Raw genomic sequence first — 19,242 nt, 5'->3', positions numbered from 1 at the left:
TTTGGGAATGGTAGGTGTATCCCGTTATAAACATTTGAACGCGCTGCGATATTGCACGTTGAGTGTTTTTATAATCAAAATACTATTAATTATATGGTAAAGTTGAAATTTTATCAGATTAAATATTATTATATACCCTCTGCCACCCTTCTAATTAATAACTGTGTCTCCTTCCATCTAAAGTTCCCTGTACCATTCACCCATTCCCCTCATCCCACCACATTGTTCCATTTCCAATCTCTCCATCTCCGTAATTACTCTTCACTTATTCTCTCAACCCCTTTTCTTCACCCCTGCCCATGTCTCCCCCCCCCCCTCTCTCTTATCATCCGAACTCGTGTCAAGTTAAGGTATTCAATTTTGCTAATCATATTTTTTTCTTGACATAAATCCAATTGACTAGTATGTTCAAAGGTTTAACATGACGTTCTAAGATTTATTATTAGAATACCTCAGTGATATTAACTTTGATGGTGAAAAAATCGAACCATTGGAACATACTAATGTGCCATAATTTTGTTTCTTAAAATCGATTAAATAAAAAAGGAATGACTGTGACGAAAAGCACTGTATTTCAGTGCGATTTATTTCTTACAATAATTTTGACCGGACTTGCCATCCCATTAATATGATAGAAGTAAAGCGGGTGTGATGATTGTTTGTGAATAGGAATGTATCACTATTTTCTTCTTTCGACAGACTCTGGAAATATTTCACGCCAGTTTGTGACAAATGGAATTGTATTGTTGTTCAGACATTGGTTATTAAAGATTTAATCACCAGACATTGGATTTTTCTACTTTGTCTATTTATTTCATGGTAGACTTTATTAAATTCTGAGGAGGGGATAGAGTTGATGGCTCCTTATATTTTGTTTCCAAATAATGAGAAAAATTAGAGAAAACAGAAAGAAAAGGAAAGAGAGAATAATTTTTAAAAGAGGGACCTGGGTAAAGTAATCTTATATATATATATACTCTTTTAATCAACTGAGACAAGATTTTGTGATCTTGAGGTTGTTGCCATCCCCTATCAACCAATCCTGATGCGACCTCTGGTTTTGAATATGAATAGATAATAACAAAACGTTCCATGTTTTTCGTTACTTATTTTACAGTTTAATCAAATAGCAGCATTGTAATAAAAAGATGACATTTTGGAAAACGGTCTGAGCATGATCACTTTTAAGAGCATAAATGCAAGTAGTTAATCATGAAAGGAAAAACAAAACAAATACAAATTTAACCGATCATTAGTTCCATGACTCACTTGCTCTCAAATATCAAACAAATCTTCATGATCATAATGATGATCGTAATGTTTAAAGGTGTAATAATAATATTATTGAAACTACATGTATATCCATGATAGTATTGCAGTAAATAGACTTATTGATTATGCTAAAAGTTATTCAAAGGAATATAACATGTTTGAAATTAATTTAGTGAACTCCAAAGGTATTTATTGGGATTGATTGAATTTAAGTTACTCTGATCAGTAAATAAACACAATCATGGTTGCTAATGATGATGATGATGGTGGTGGTGATGATGATGACGATGGTGGTGGTGATGATGAAGATGATGGTGGTGATGATGATGGTGGTGGTGATGATGATGGTGGTGGTGATGATGGTAGTGGTGGTGGTGTTGATGATGATGGTGGTGGTGATGATGGCGGTGATGATGATGATGGTAGTGGTGGTGGTGTTGATGATGATGGTGGTGGTGATGATGATGGTGATGATAATGATGATGATAGTGGTGGTGGTGATGATGATGGTGGTGATGATCATTATGATGATGGTGGTGGTGATGATGATGATGATGGTGGTGATGATGATGATGGTGGTGATGACGAGATGGTGGTCAATGAAGATGATGATGAAGATTGAGATGGTCGTGATTATGATGTTGATGATTCTGACACAAATTTTGTGATGAAAAGGATTCTGATGATGATAATGATGATCGTAATGTTTAAAGGTGTAATAATAATATTATTGAAACTACATGTATATCCATGATAGTATTGCAGTAAATAGACTTTTCTAAATACAAAATCATCAGAAACTCAATTAAAACAATAGGGCGATGTGGTATATCACAAGTTTTAACAATTTCACCACATGGTGGCGCTGTTTAAATAGCTTCCATCGATTGCATTTATTGATTGAGCAACCTTACTTGTAGTCCTGAAAAGACCACTTTTGAGAAATGTGAACTTAATGTATATGTGAGAATTTTCACTTTTCATTATTGAATGCAATCCATGGCTTTTAAATAATAGAGCTCTCTGTGAGTTTTTACAAGCAAAGATGATAAATGAATATCCTAAGTGCATTATAGTGGTAGAACAAATGACAAATGGGCAAGATACGGTCAAACATTATTTCAAGATTGCAAGGACAGATGAAACAGTATGTCATACCAGATATAACATGAGCATAAAAAACACATTCTCTAGACATTCATTAATTCCAAGATTCCAGTCAACCTCCATACATACTGAGCATAGAGAGGAAAGTCATTGGAGATATGAAGAAGACTGTCCTCCAATCTCTGTTGTATATTCATCCGGAAACCCTGATCCAAGCTTAGTTTTTGTGTTTGGTGACCGGTCTTACCTCTCAAAGATTTCACTCTAATGTCCTTATCACTAGTGTTATCATCCTCATCACAAACTGAAGATGGATTCTGTGTTGAATGATGATTGAAGCTAGTCCTGGTCTGGGAATGTGTTTCCTTTGTGCTAAACAGAGTGTTTCCTTTTGATGACATTGTATCTGACGAGGATAGCGATGATGATGCCTGTATAGAAACAAGAATATCTTCCATTGTTGAGAAGAGGAAGAATGAGTTCTCAAGGAGCTGCACATCCATGCAGTTGCCATGGAGACGGATGTTGCGGAGGGAGATGGATACCTTTTCAATTTTCTCCAGGATGGAGGTGAGGATGGTCGGAAGTAGATGCGATGATTTTGAGAGACGGATGAGGGTGCAACAGGATTCTCTCTGAGAGTATGTCTAAAACAAAACAAAAATAGAACAAAACAAAATAGAATTGTTTGCACACCTCAACATTATGATGAGACTAATTAACTGTGAAAGATTTTAAAAAAGAAGAAAAATGTCTAAGAAATGTAATAGAAAAAGACAGCAAATAAATATTAATATTCAAGGTCATGTAAAGAATGACAACTGCCAATTTCTCTTTGCATTCTTCCTCCTTGTTCATACTTTTGTTTTTGGTCTGTATCGAGACCTACCATTGCGTTCATGTTTTTTTTTAAATCAATTCTTCATATTGTAAGGCTAGGAGAGAATAGATCATCCAGTTATCATGGACTTTCAGTTAGTGTGTTTGAAATGAATGCATATTTCTTATTGAAACTACTCACATTGCATATCTTGGAGTTCTCCATCACATCATCTAGAATACTCTCAACCATCTTGCCTATCAAAGAGATAACATCATCCCTGCATCCTGGGGGTAACCTGGAATCCAAGGTCTTCACCATAGCATCAGCATCCTTCTGGAGCATCCGGGATGATAGGCAGTGACTTGGGGCTTTGTCTTTGAGAGTAGATTATTTTTTTTTAAATAAACAGATAGGAAGAAAGTAAGGAGACAAACAGAAAAAAACAAAATGAAGAATTATATAAGGAGAGAAATAAAAAAAGAATGAAAGTAATTATCTGCTTTTGAAAGTACAAAATACACATCAGATACAAACGTGAGTATTACATACGTAACTTTAAAATAAAACAACCCTCTCATAGTCAATTTACCAGTCAATGAGTAAAATCATAACATTCAAAAAGTTCAATGACAATAAAAACTTACCTGACAAGATATATATTTTCAGAATAACACAGAAGAAGACATTAATATTGAATTCAATATTACTTATTGGTAATTTAATGGATGATTAAAAAAATAAATTGTAGAAAGTGGGATACAGAGGTATAATTTCACAAGATGTGAATATTTGACATTTTTTCATCAAATGTTAGCCTGGAATATATTTCATTTTTACCAGATGGAGATCATTTTGATTTGATTTGATTTATTTATTTCCACATTCCAATAAAATCATATACAAGTGATATCATTTTTTTAAGCATAACATAAGTAAATGATATAATTAATAACATATACATATATACAATCTAATAATCTAATTAAATTATATTTATACCTGATAATTTGTTTTATTTTAATTGTTACAAAAAATAGCAGAAAAAATCATATATAAACATATATCAACATAGTACATTTTGAAATGTGGGAGACCTTCATCTTTCAGACCTTTTCACATATAAAAAAGAGATGTGTTTACCAATGAAAATTAAAATCTTACTTAAAAGTCAATTCTATTTTTTTTTTATTTTTAAGCTTAGGCCCCTTTTGACTCTCTCTTTTTTTTATTCTCATCAGTTAGCAAGTGAAAGCTATATTACCTTTTGATTTCCCCATGATATATTCTACTGTAGTTTTCACACTGTCGACTATGACCTCTGATGACCTTTCAATCACCTTGATGTGGCCTTCTGTCCTGCTTACAGCAGAAAGGGTTGAGAGACTATGAAGAAATTTTGTATTTCTAGAGAGCGCCATCTGGTGATCAACATGATGACATTCTTCTGATGATGAAGGAGGTGTCAGGAATGCAGGCTCATCAGGGGTTGGCTCACTGTGTGAAGCACTTATCACCTCTCTTTCTAAAGCGTTATTGGAAAATAAAAGAGAAATAGAATTCATTCTTTTTTATTATTTGACAAGTTTGCAAATACTAACAAATAATGACCCACAGAAATAAAAAATAATCACACTTGATTTTTCTTAACTACACAGAGGAAATGCACTGCATGGAAATGATTAATAATATCCTCTAAATTAAGTGTATTAATGATTGGATCCTTGTTCAATATATAATTTCTGCTTCATTAACACTATCTAGGCAATTTTCTGATTCTTACTGATAATGCACTAGGTATGCTAATACGAGTCACGGGCACGTAAAAGAAAATGTTGATAATTAAAATATGAACACTGTTAAAGCAATCAATAACATTACATAAAAGCTTACCATTCATGTCGCTGGGATAAGAAGCTTTAGTTTTAGCCAACAAGAGTTCCTGCTGAGTCTTCAGTAATTCCATCTCCAGATTCTTAGTCTTTGTTTTCCATGAATCTTCTTTCCTTCTTAGTCTCTCAGCCAGCTGTTTTGCATAATCCTTGCCAGACATGGAGGGTGGTTTCTGCTTGACTATTGCAGTAGCAGCAGCTACTTTCAGCCTGTCAATGAAGGCTGGATCTAGCTGAATGCCATGGTCTGGTTCTTTGGTCACAAGGGATTCTTGTTCACTTTCAGAAGGGTGTGAATGTGTGGCCTCCATCATGATTTCTGTATTTTCAAATTAATTTGAAATAATAATAATTTGAGGTTCATTGGACCTCATTGCCTGAATTCATACATGCAGTTTCAGTAGTACCTTGTTACATAACTAGGCAGATTTCTTGCACATAATTACGCTTATTTCATTATGTACACTAAGAAAAGTTCAATTACGAATGCAAAAATGGCAAAGGATGCTAAATTAATGCTTGAATGAAGGATGATGGTTTACAAGTGAAACTTTATTTGAGAATATGATCCAATGGGTATAAACATCACTGGTTATGGACAGCATTGATCGAACTGGTATTTAAAGCCACATTTGTTATTGGACAAATGACAATGGACAATAGTCATTGGCTGTGTGGTCAAGGGGTTAGAGCTTTGGACTCATAATCGCAAGGTTGTGAGTTCAAATCCCTGCTCTGCCATTGTCTCCACTTTGATAAAAAGGCCGAGAGTGATATCTGTCATCTATAAGGTCAGCCACTATGACTGATTAAAATAGATCTAAACAGTTTTCTATGTAATTGGTTATACCAGCTTGGCGTTTACCAGCAAAAAGCTGTCCTGCGGAGTTCCAATGGGAGTTACCATTTAACAGAAACAGAAACAGTAACAATGTGGATAAAAGACCAAGTGATATTTTGACAAAATGGAAATAGATCTAGAACATGAATCTTCATGGACATCATCATTGGACAAAATAGTTTTGATATTAAATGATTTTAGACTATGTAATTGTTTGGATGAAATTGCCAATAGACAAAAGGGTAATTAGGTCATTTGGTAATGGAGAAAACATTGAAAGATGAAACAATAATTGACTGCATAATGTTAGACAAGTCAACAAGACTGGGACAGCATTTGATCAATATGCAATTTAGCCCAAGGATGATAAAACAAGTTTTTTTTTAACATTGTCCAAGACTACTGGAAGAAATTTTTGATGGCGCAAATATTCACTACTGAATGACACATGCATATAAGCTAAAACAACAACAACAACATGATTGATTCACTTCAAATTTTAGGTGCACAGATGATGAGGCCTATTTTTTATAACTGAACAAAAAATAAAAATAAAAAATAACTTCATTAAATAGACCCCCAATGTTAATCTATATAGATGACGTGTGCAATTCTAATCAAACTCGAAAGAATGCACACAACAACCACAAATTTAAAAGGGAATGAAATCCTTGGAACAAGTATGCTTGTTTTGAAACAGAAAAATCAAAGAATAAGAACAAAGAAAGTTTGTGAAAAAAATGGACAAATGATGAGAAAGTTATGAGCATTTGAATATTGCAATCACTAATGCTCTGGAGATCCTCCCTTTGGCAATGCGACAAGGAAGTGTGATATCACATGTGAACAACCTTCCCTTTGATGGACTAAAAAATACCCCCAAATGTTTTTTTTTTCTCTTTCTCATGGTGATACAAACTCTTTATCTATGATGTAGGCCTATTCTTTAAAAATCTGTATTAAATGCCCTCCTATAGAAAGAAAACATGATCTACTGATAGATGTGATAAGAGACAGTTTAAAGGGGAAGTTCACCCTGAAGAAAACTTTGTTGTAAAAATAGCAGAAAAAATAGTCAAATATATTGGTGAAGGTTTGAGGAAAATCTGCTAAAGAGTAAGAAAGTTATTAGAGTTCAACATTTTGGATTTGTGACGTCATAAACGAGCAGCTGCCCCATGTGTTATGTAATATAAAATGTATGAATTTCAAATTTTGTATGGTTCCTGATGACTTAATTTTGTTTTCTTTTCATGATCGGATGTGAAATGATTTGTCTATTGATATACAAAAGTTACAGTAAAAACCATTTTCAATTTTCTGAGAAAATGACATTTCATTGATTTTTTACCATTCGCTATGTAGGAATGCTGCTCGCATATGACGTCACAAATCAAATAATTGAAGTTCTAATAACTTTTTAATTATTTGATGAATTTTTCTCAAACCTTCGGCAATATTTTTTATTATTTTTTCTGCTATTTTTACAATAAACTTTTTGTCAGGGTGAACTTCCCCTTTAAGTGAAATATATACTAAAGTAATGGGGAGAGTTGTTCATAAGTGACATCACACATCTTTGTCGCATTGCCAATATGAGGATCTCCATAGCATTAGTGATCGCAATATTCAAATGCTCATAACTTTCTCATAATTTATCAGATTCTGCCCAAACTTTTTTCGATCTGTTTCTTTGATTTTACTGTTTTCACACAAGCTCCCATACACGCACCAGTGGTAGTGGTAGGCATCCTGGTAACACAAACGTGATCGGTAACAGCAAACCTAACCCTGTCTGTTTGGAATCAAATTTTTTTATTTTACATCACATATATTTCAAGAAACTGGTAAGCTGACTGTATTCATAAAAAGTTAATTTCCTTTCTGGTGCTTTGTTTCCCCCTTAAAGTGAAAAATAGAAGAGGGTGAGGTAGATATAGTGAGTGGCCGTAGATCTAGGCATAACGTTAGTTGTTAAGCTTCGCGTGAAACCACCACCATGTATTACGAAATACGAGTCCTGGAAGTCTTTAGTCTGCTTTTTTGTGTTCGCCCTCCATTGTAGGAAAGCACTATGGCAAGCAAATTATAATTTTCAATCTCTACCTTTGATTAAAAAAATAAATTAACGAATCAAATTTACTTACGTAAGTCAAGTTATTATGATGAATAAGCTGTAAATAAATAGAAACTGACAGTCTAATTCTGTAAAAAAAAATAGCATTTGTCCCAAAGAAGAGAAAATAAGCCAAACATTGCCAACCTTATTTTGCCAGACATGGAGATGTAACAGAGAACATTCTTGTTCATTGAATGAGTGTCTTGATCTGTTGATGATATGACTCTGAGATTGAGATGCAAAGGCCAAAATAAATAAAAAATGTCAAAAAAATTATTTTGAAATTTCAAAAACTTACTCTTGTTCATACAAGGAACAATATAAAGAGAAATTCATATAGACATTCATGTTTGATCTAAAATTCCAACTGATTAGAATCTAAATTACGCACGCGGACATTTGAGTTCATCCATACAAACACAGATGTCAATAGGTGGGGCGCGTGAAAATCGTCCTCTGCGAGAAGTCGGTAGAAAAACACATAACTGACCAAAGAATATCACCTTTTCAATCAAAAATGAGATTTTAACAGCAGCAATGCAAAATAGTTCTTGATAATCTTGAGAAACTGAGTGTCTTACCTAAATTATAGCAACCTTGTCAGAAATTTCATCACCTCCTGTTGCCATTGGCCCAAAGTTTTCGGAGAAAATCTAGCAGTTCAATTTGAGCGCACGTCCTTTGGGTGGGGTCCTCAAAAAAGCAAACATGAATCAGAAATGGTTTAGGCGTTATAAACGATATAGGTGTTTGGGGCTGCTCGTGGGCTTATGATAGGGCGCTAACATGAATCAGGAAATAATCCCCCTCCTTAAAGAAATAAGTAAAATAAGTAAACATATAAACTTGTTTAATTGTGCATGTTTACGGATTAATAACATTTTTTTTTTTTTGGGGGGGGAGGCTCAAAATTTCTGGAAGGAAAATGTTGAGGCTGCTGGTCAAACGGTTTCTGTCAACGGCCTAGCCCAAGCGACGTGGCCAAGTTTGGTTGGCTGCCGCTGTTATGTCACCCTCTGACGGAAAAACCCCTCAGTATCAAACAATGTGAACACGATGTTGCATTGTGTTCACATTGTTTTCACACTGTGCAAGTGTGAAATTAATGCTTCTGAGGTTCTGAGTTATCAAACCTGTTAAATACCAAATGTGACTACATCAGGATGTAGTGATGAAAATGTAATATTTTGATTATAAAAGGTCTTAAGACAAGACTACAAGTATGGTTCTAGAAAGTTCCTCTTGGACTTCACTAATGAGTCACAAAGTTAGAATTTCTTTGTTCATCTCATCTACTTTCATTTTGAGAAGAGTATTGGTCATTCTCATTGTCGAAGTGATGCAGTAAGGTTCACGTTATATAACACTGCAGCAGAAATCTTTAAAAGTTAGTTGTGGAACATCTACAAAGGCCCAATTCGGTAAGAATACAATTTGATTATATTAATTTTGTTCTTAATCATATTATTTAACGTTAATAATTGTCATTTTATATGAATAGATTAAGTTTTGGTAGAGATATATTTTTACTGAGATGCGACCAGCATATAACCTACCTGTTGATAGTAGACAAAGAAATGAGTCATTTTTACAGTGTGCAAGCATATAGCAGAGTGGAGTAGATTTCATTCCTTTATGTTGATAGAAGGTATAATTGTGCATTTATTATTCAGTTCTAATCAAATGTTTGATATGTGATAATGTAGATTACTGTTCGTACATGTAGTTCATGATTAATTTAGAGTATTAGACCAAATCCAAAACTTCCATCGGAGAGAAAGAACTTTCCTTTGTGAGTGATTTAGGGAGAAACCTTGAATGAGTGACTGGGTTGGAATGTAGTTATGTTCACATGGCTAATCTGTCTATTGGTGGAATACTTAGTAGTGCACTGCACAGAGTGAGTGCAGCTGTGTTCATATGGGGATTTAATCACCAGCTTAACTTTATTCCTTGTATATTTTTATACTCTATTGATTTATATAGGTTAATGTTATAAGATATAATAGTACATGTGTATGTTGATCATTTATATTAACACAAGGTTGATTCTTATTTAATCACATATAATAATAGTTTATATACACTAAGTTAGATTTAGTTATTGACAAGTTTTCAAGATGAAACATTTGTTTATTATTGTTTGTTTATTCATTTTGTTACAGATTGTTATCTCAAGGTAACTCAAGGTTCAATCTCAAGTTTGAATTACATTGGATGTCAAGGTTACAGAGATAGTGTTAAGGTTAACGCTATTGAGTTGCGGAATAAAACATACGTTTGTGGAATTCTAGCAAATTGTGTCCAGCGTGTATTTCGTTGAGAAGCCTTGCGAATAACAACAGTTGGAAATAGATGCGAACGAAACTCCTTCGTATAAAGATTTACGAAGGCAGCCACAATAACAATCGAAGAGCATTAAAGTTTTGCAGCAGAGTGATTATAGAGGGTGTGATGTCATGTCTTCTGAACCAGCATCAAGACGTCAATCGACATCAAAGAGGATCTCCACATCAAAGGCCAGGAGTCTGGCAGATGATGAGTGCATCAAGGATGGTGTGGAAAGACAGTGTGAGCCAGTCATGAAGGCCGAAAGTGTAGCAAGTTCGCGGATGTCCCGCAGAAGTGCCAGACTTGCTGAAGCATTCCAAGCTGAACTGGCAGTAATGGACCAAGAGGACAGACTCGAAGCTCTGAAGTATGAGCAATTAATGAAATTGCGGGAGGAGCAGCGTAAGCTGAAAGAACTGAAGCTGAAAAATGAGTTGGCAGCAAAAATGTCAGCACTTGAAGATGAGGATGATGCTTCAGAAGGTGACAGAGATGACATCCAGGTACCAAAGGAAATACCTGGTGATTCTGTGCGAAGGTATTTTGATTCTCATCCGGATGTGGAAGCAAGTGCAGCATCTCCTCCTCACGACGTACATCAGACGGGATTTGAAAAGATGGCGGAGTCCATGACTGAGATGGCGAAAGCAATGATGCAGCAGAATGCAACAACACATGGTCTCGCCATCTCAAGCCAACTTCCAAAGCTTGAGATACCAATGTTTAGCGGTGATCCCTTGCGTTACGCCCTTTGGAAAAACGGCTTCACCAACTTGGTGGACTCAAAACCCCTGGATGGAGCAACTAAACTCAACTACCTAAATAGCTATGTTACGGGAGAGCCAAAGAAGATAGTTGAGCACTTTATCTTGTTGGGGACAGAAGAAGCTTACTTACAAGCGATGGAGCTACTTCAAAAGAGATATGGGAGTGGCAGCGTCATCAGTGCTGCCTTCTCGAACAAGCTGACCTCATGGCCAAGGATCTTCGACAAGGACCCTGCAGGATTGCGGAAGTTCGCAGATTTCCTCGAACAGGTAGCTGCAGCGAAGTCGACTGAGTCTTCTTTGGGGATATTGGACTATCCTCAGGAAAACATCAAGCTAGTCAACAAGCTACCCCTTTACCTCGAAAGATCTTGGCGAGATGAGGTGGATAGATGGCAGACGCATGGCTACGGAAGTTATCCTCCATTCAAGGTCTTCACCGACTTCGTTAGCAGAGCGGCTAACAAGGCCAACATTCCTGAGCTGGAGGGACTGCGGAGCGGCGAATCTAGACCACGGCAGTACCAAGAGGAATGCCCCAGGTACACTCAAAAGGGAAAGGTCCTGTCAACCAAGGTCGAGTCCAAGATCAGCAAGGGAAATTACAGCTCCCGTCCTTTCTGTGAAGAAGATCATCACATAGATGACTGCAAAGACTTCAAGAAACGGTCACTTCATGCAAGGAAAGGATTCTTCTTTCAGAAGAATCTGTGCATGGGGTGTGGAATAACAGACAGCCATCAGGTGAAAGATTGCCAACACCGAAGGAAGTGTAAGGTGTGCCATGGGAATCATCTTGCAAGCCTTCATCGATTTGAAAAGTCTAAGATCCAGGGCGAGGGAGCTTCATCCAATTGCACCAACGTCTGCTCCCTTCCGGACCAAGATGGCCAAGAGCATTGTATGATCGTTCCAGTGTGGGTGAGACACAAGGATGAGCCGTCTAGAGAGTTCTTGCACTACGCAATCCTAGATGATCAAAGCAATGTAGGCTTTGTGTCGGATGGACTGTGTGAGCAGTTAGGAGTCCAAGGAGCTGAAACCACGCTCAAACTCACAACGATGCACACCACAACGAGCATCCAGAGCAGGAAGGTATGTGGACTACAGGTGCTAGACTTCAAGAAGGAGAATGAGATTGATCTTCCACCAAGCTTCTCCAGAGAGTCTGTTCCAGCTCAAAGGTCCCAGATTCCCAAAGGTCCAGACCGTCTAAGCCTACAAGACCGGGTTAACTATATCCCTCATACTGGGGTGTATCATCCTAGAAAGCCTGATAAGATCAGAGTGGTCTTTGACTGCTCTGCACCTTATCAAGGAGTATCCCTCAACGATGTTCTCCTGCAAGGACCCAACACGATGAACAGCCTCCTGGGAGTGCTCTGTCGTTTCCGAAAGGAAGTAGTAGCCGTAGCAGCGGACATAAAGAGCATGTTCCACCAGTTTTACGTCGCCACAGAGGATAGAGACCTCCTGAGGTTTCTCTGGTGGGAAAATGGTGATCCTGAGAATGCTGTCGTGGAGAATCGCATGAAGGTGCACTTGTTCGGTGCAGCCAGCTCTCCAGGAGTAGCTACCTTCGGGCTGAGAAGAGCTGCAGATGACGGAGAAAATGAATACGGTACACCAGCAGCTAACTACATCCGAAGAGACTTTTACGTCGATGATGGGTTACGGTCAGAACCAGATGTAGCATCAGCAATTAAGCTTCTGAAGAACAGTCAGGCAATCTGTGCTAAGGCCGGACTGACACTGCATAAGATTGCATCCAACGCGAGGGCGGTCCAAGAAAGCTTCAACAAGAAGGAGGATCCAACTGAGGAGAAGGATCTAGGGATGCAAGGTGGATCGACAGTTGAAAGAGTGCTCGGAGTTGTGTGGTGTATCAAGAATGACATCTTCAAGTTCAAGATTGAACTCAAGGAAAGACCGTACACCAGACGCGGAGTGCTGTCAACAGTCAGCTCATTCTATGATCCATGTGGTTTCCTCAGCCCTGTCATGCTCAGAGGAAAGCAGATACTCCAGGAGCTTTGTCGGAGCAAGCTTGACTGGGACAGCCCAATGCCAGGCAATCTTCGCCCATCCTGGGAAAGATGGCTGCAGGAGGTGTTTCATTTGGAGAAGCTCCAAATAGCCAGATGCTACAAGCCTCACAACTTTGGACAGGTCAAGGCGACAGAGATTCACCATTTCTCTGATGCAAGTCAGAATGGATATGGACAGTGTTCCTATGTCCGCTTTGTGAACACAGAGGATAAGGCCCACTGTTGCTTTGTCATCGGGAAGTCTCGAGTGACTCCATTGAAGCAAGTCAGCATTCCCAGATTGGAGTTGACGGCAGCTACAGTCTCAGCAAAGATCAGTTCATTTCTGAAACAGGAGTTAAAATATGACAACATCAAGGAGTTCTTCTGGACCGACAGCAAGGTCGTACTGGGTTACGTGCAGAACGAGGCCAGGAGATTCCATGTCTATGTAGCGAACAGGATTCAACTAATCCGAGACCTGACGGACCCTGATGAGTGGTGCTATGTAGACACAGCCCAGAATCCAGCAGACGATGCTTCGAGAGGACTATCCGCCACTCAGCTAACAGAAGACTGTCGTTGGTTGAGGGGACCTGAATTCCTGTGGACAGAAGGCAAGTTCAAGCTTGATCATGTGCAGCCACAAGTCCAGCTTGAAGAGAGCGATCCAGAACTGAAACGTGTAACTATCCTGAAGACAGGAGCCAGTGATGCAAAAGGTCACTTTGAACCTAGTCGACTGAGCAGCTTTTCGAACTGGCACAGAGCAAAGAAAGCAGTAGCTAGGTGTATGCAGCTCAGAAGGAAGCTGCAGAGTAGAGAAGTAAAGGTGTCGAGCTCATCCCCAGATGCAGGAAAGCAATCCCTGAAAGAGCCGGTGACTGTAGATGAACTGCAACGTGCTGAACGTTTGATCCTTCGGAGCGTCCAAGCAGAGCATTTCTTGGAGGAGTTGCAGAGTTTACAGAAGCTGAAAACTACAGGAGAGCTCACAGACAGACAAGAAACTCGTGTCAGGAATGCTGAGCTCAAGAAAACGAGCTGTCTTTATAGGCTCGATCCTTTTCTCGACGAAGAAGGAATCATCAGAGTTGGTGGACGTATAGACAGAGCAGATGTCAGTAGAGATATCAGGCATCCAATCATCCTTCCCCGAAAGAGTCACATCGCATGGTTGCTGATCAACGATTGCCACAGCAAGGTCAATCATATGGGACGTGGTCTAACACACAACGAGCTTCGCCAAAGAGGTTACTGGTTGATAGGAGGATCTTCTGCAGTTTCTCAGTTCATCTCCCAGTGCGTCACCTGCAGGAAGCTTCGAGGTTCTCTTGTGCAGCAGAAGATGTCAGAGTTACCTAAGGAGAGAGTTGAACCATCCGCCCCTTTCACATACTGTGCAGTCGATTACTTTGGACCGTTTCTATTGAAGGAAAGGAGAAGTGAGGTGAAGAGGTATGGTGTCCTTTTCACATGTATGTCTTCGAGGAGCATACATCTCGAGACTGCAAACAACCTTTCCAGCTCCTCTTTCATCAATGCTTTTAGGAGATTCATGAACCGCCGAGGAACCATTCGACAGCTAAGATCAGATCAAGGGACAACCTTCATAGGTGCCAGGAGTGAGTTGAAGCTAGCTCTTCAGGAGATGGACCAGCAGCAGGTGCAGGAGTATCTGCTAGAAAACGGGGTAGAGTGGATACCATTCAAGTTGAATGTTCCACATTCTTCACACATGGGAGGCGTCTGGGAAAGACAGATACACACGGTGAGAAGAGCCTTGGACACTGTACTTGCTAAGGCCGGCAGCCAGCTTGACGATGAAGCCTTTCGCACTTTCATGACTGAGACAGAGTGCATCGTCAATTCTCGACCGCTCACCATCAACGATCTAAGTGACTCAGAAGCGCCTGAGCCATTGTGTCCTCTCCATCTTCTGACGATGAAGCCGAAGGTCATACTACCGCCCCCAGGGAAGTTCCAGGGAGCAGACAAGTACTCCAGGAAGTGGTGGAGAAGGGTTCAGTACCTCGCCAACGAATTCTGGTTGCGCTGGCGTCGAGAGTATCTCCAGCAGCTGCAGCCTCGTCAGAAGTGGACGAAATCTCATCAGGACCTTGCAATCGGTGACGTGGTAATTGTAAAGGAAAACGAAGACGCTCGACTTCGATGGCCTCTAGGAAGGGTGGAACAAGTTATTCCTAGTGAAGATGGACGTGTTAGAAAGGTAAAGCTCCTCATGGCCGATGGAGCTCTGGACAGTAATGGTAAACGTTTGAAAAAGCCATGTTACCTTGATAGGCCAGTTCACAAGCTCGTCCTTCTATTGCCCAAGAAGGAATAATTGAATTGTACATTGAATTATATCAGTGCACGAATAGTGTTGTCAGTAGTCTCATATTTCTTTCCTTCTCTCGTGTTCTCTCTCTTTCCTTCCTTGTTCAGTGCTCATTAATCTAGCTACACTTCTTTTTCGTAATTTATTTTTCTCTGTATCCTTTTTTCTTTCTTTCACATGCATTCCTCCTCTTTATCCTCTTCAATATGTTCGTACATATTCCCTTGTTTGGTATGCGTATTTGGAGTTAATTTCTGTAGTTGTCACGCAGAAAACAAAGGGGATTCCCCCTCAAGGAGCCTTGATCCTTGATGTCGTATATTTTCTGATGTCAGAAATATGCTACTGTTAATTTGTAATTTTCATGTACATTTGTGATTACGTGGTTAGTGGAACAAGCGTTCGGGTTCTTGGTCAGTGTCTTATGTTGTAAAGTACTAGGGTGTATACTTATATAGCAGTACGTAAGATTGTTGTTTTCTTAAAGTATCGTAGGTACGTATAATGGTTTACTGTTATCACTTGTGTTTAGGTTAAGAAATTATGCGCTATAGAAAATCAGTTTATCGTTATTATCATAGGTTGAATTACAGTTGTTTGGGTAAATGTTGTGAACATTTAAAGGAGCCATGTGACTACATCAGGATGTAGTGATGAAAATGTAATATTTTGATTATAAAAGGTCTTAAGACAAGACTACAAGTATGGTTCTAGAAAGTTCCTCTTGGACTTCACTAATGAGTCACAAAGTTAGAATTTCTTTGTTCATCTCATCTACTTTCATTTTGAGAAGAGTATTGGTCATTCTCATTGTCGAAGTGATGCAGTAAGGTTCACGTTATATAACACTGCAGCAGAAATCTTTAAAAGTTAGTTGTGGAACATCTACAAAGGCCCAATTCGGTAAGAATACAATTTGATTATATTAATTTTGTTCTTAATCATATTATTTAACGTTAATAATTGTCATTTTATATGAATAGATTAAGTTTTGGTAGAGATATATTTTTACTGAGATGCGACCAGCATATAACCTACCTGTTGATAGTAGACAAAGAAATGAGTCATTTTTACAGTGTGCAAGCATATAGCAGAGTGGAGTAGATTTCATTCCTTTATGTTGATAGAAGGTATAATTGTGCATTTATTATTCAGTTCTAATCAAATGTTTGATATGTGATAATGTAGATTACTGTTCGTACATGTAGTTCATGATTAATTTAGAGTATTAGACCAAATCCAAAACTTCCATCGGAGAGAAAGAACTTTCCTTTGTGAGTGATTTAGGGAGAAACCTTGAATGAGTGACTGGGTTGGAATGTAGTTATGTTCACATGGCTAATCTGTCTATTGGTGGAATACTTAGTAGTGCACTGCACAGAGTGAGTGCAGCTGTGTTCATATGGGGATTTAATCACCAGCTTAACTTTATTCCTTGTATATTTTTATACTCTATTGATTTATATAGGTTAATGTTATAAGATATAATAGTACATGTGTATGTTGATCATTTATATTAACACAAGGTTGATTCTTATTTAATCACATATAATAATAGTTTATATACACTAAGTTAGATTTAGTTATTGACAAGTTTTCAAGATGAAACATTTGTTTATTATTGTTTGTTTATTCATTTTGTTACAGATTGTTATCTCAAGGTAACTCAAGGTTCAATCTCAAGTTTGAATTACATTGGATGTCAAGGTTACAGAGATAGTGTTAAGGTTAACGCTATTGAGTTGCGGAATAAAACATACGTTTGTGGAATTCTAGCAAATTGTGTCCAGCGTGTATTTCGTTGAGAAGCCTTGCGAATAACAACAGTTGGAAATAGATGCGAACGAAACTCCTTCGTATAAAGATTTACGAAGGCAGCCACAACACTCAACACAGTTGACCAGGCTGTGAAAACGAGTCAAATTCACATAGTTTTCTCTCCACGTTAATATATCACACTGTGTTTGACGCTGATTTTTCCGACGGGACGTCGGAGAGCCAAATTTGACACAATTAACATGATTAAGTGAATCCCTTTAAAAACTCTTTTTCAAGTAGACGTTTGCAACTTTCATTCACTCTCTCGATCTCTCTCTTCGAAGTAGTAGTCTAGACTAGTCAAAATAATCTAAAACAAGAAATTAGGAGAGGAGGAAATTTGAAGGCTTTTGTGTGTCATCGTTTGATCGGAAGAAGTAGTAGATTTGAATAACATGCAATGCAAGGATATCATGGTCCAAGTGTTCAATCTCCGGTCACTCAAAATCAGGAGCTACTGCCCAATTTCTCAAGATATCCAAAACGAGAGGGATATCAGAAGGGGGTAATGGGACAGTGTCATTGGTTTTATCAAAATGATTCGACAGTTTATTCTATGATAAACATAAAGCAGATTATTGATATTATTTCATCCATCCCCGATCCCCTAAAACATAGCTTGACACTAAGAATTATTTTTATTGAATACTCGGTCGGCTGAATTATATTATTTTTTCGCAATACTGAAATTGTAAAAGTTCATTATGTTCATTGGGCATGTTTGGGGAAACTTCTCAGCAACATAAATCTTATTGAAAGAGCATGAGATGTTGTAACCACGACATTGTTGAGAAAGCACAAATCAGAAGGAGAAAATAATTTATTTTATTCAAATTCATGCTAAGTTGGATTTGTAAAGTTATCCAATTAATTTAAAAACACTCCTCTAAAAAAAATTACGTCGTTCAAAAGTTTAGTTGTTTTTAGTTTGTATAAAACTAAATTTGAAACACGTATTTGCCATGTCATGGCACATGACCTGAATGAAATACATTACTCAGGTGGAATTCATTAATATTATCAATCTTAAAACATCCAAACAAATTCAATCATTTAAGTTCATAAATAGTCAATTTCAATTCGTTTGTTCTTGTTTCTGTGAATAGGAATGGCCTTGCACTAACAAAATACATTCCTTAAAATGCCACCATTAATTTCCCTTCGTCTTTCACCACTTCGAGATTTTTAAAGTTCATACGAACTATAAGTCAGACAGTAATGAAGGGAGATTAATTTTCATGAAAATATACTTGATAAAGCTGTCTAGTCAAATAAATCAACATTAAAGCAGTCTTTTATACAGCAGTATACCGATCAAATTAATGGGGATTGCACTATAAAAATTTATGAAAAATAAGATGTAACTCCTTTTGACAAATGAGCTCTTCAGATCCACTCCAAGAAACTAATGTTTTTCATTATCCCACATTGCGAAACTAAATTTTCATGATACCCTACTGTTCGTGAACATAGAATTGGGTATAAAGAAATCTACACAGCAAAAACTGTGGTGTTAACCGGTGTACATAGAGGACCACACCAGTTACTTTACACCGGTGTTAAATTGGTGGTGTTAGTTTTACACCTATAGGTGTTATTACAACACCTATGGTTGTTACATTTACACTCTTTGGTGTAATCTCTAGGGTGTTATTTTAACACCTCAGGGTGTGGTCCTCTATTAACACCAATTGGTGTCAGTTTTAACACCACAGTTTTTACAGTGTCCTGTCTTCATATCCTTTTTAATATTCTATTCCAAAAAATCCTTTGTGGATCTAACCCCCTTTAAAAAAAGGTAGTTTTTCTTTGTCATTTTTTTTCTCACTTTTTAATGCGGGGAAATTCAATCTTTCTTTGATATCATCTAATAGAGCTACTAAACGTCTAGACATTGATAAAAAAAA

General features: G+C 37.7%; 2 protein-coding genes across 2 annotated transcripts; one reads left to right on the top strand and one right to left on the bottom strand.

Moving 5' to 3' along the window:
* Positions 1-1,850: 1,850 nt before the first annotated feature.
* On the bottom strand, positions 1,851-8,690 carry LOC121412554 (meiosis-specific protein MEI4-like). The gene is made up of 5 exons (XM_041605344.1): positions 8,633-8,690; positions 5,093-5,410; positions 4,464-4,724; positions 3,401-3,576; positions 1,851-3,026 (listed from the first exon to the last, which is right to left on the bottom strand). Exons 2-5 carry the CDS (start codon positions 5,403-5,405, stop codon positions 2,463-2,465), a joined length of 1,314 nt encoding a protein of 437 aa, XP_041461278.1. The 5' UTR covers positions 5,406-5,410; positions 8,633-8,690; the 3' UTR covers positions 1,851-2,462.
* Positions 8,691-9,205: 515 nt separating this feature from the next.
* LOC121412484 lies at positions 9,206-17,397 on the top strand. Its single transcript, XM_041605296.1, has 3 exons — positions 9,206-9,472; positions 10,217-16,420; positions 17,165-17,397. Exon 2 carries the CDS (start codon positions 10,511-10,513, stop codon positions 15,521-15,523), a length of 5,013 nt encoding a protein of 1,670 aa, XP_041461230.1. The 5' UTR covers positions 9,206-9,472; positions 10,217-10,510; the 3' UTR covers positions 15,524-16,420; positions 17,165-17,397.
* The last annotated feature ends 1,845 nt before the right edge of the window (positions 17,398-19,242 follow it).

Source organism: Lytechinus variegatus, chromosome 4, assembly GCF_018143015.1.
Source record: "Lytechinus variegatus isolate NC3 chromosome 4, Lvar_3.0, whole genome shotgun sequence".
Classification (NCBI taxonomy): domain Eukaryota; kingdom Metazoa; phylum Echinodermata; class Echinoidea; order Temnopleuroida; family Toxopneustidae; genus Lytechinus; species Lytechinus variegatus.
The sequence above is the reverse complement of the archived record's forward strand: the minus strand, read 5'-3'. Positions and strand labels throughout refer to the sequence as shown.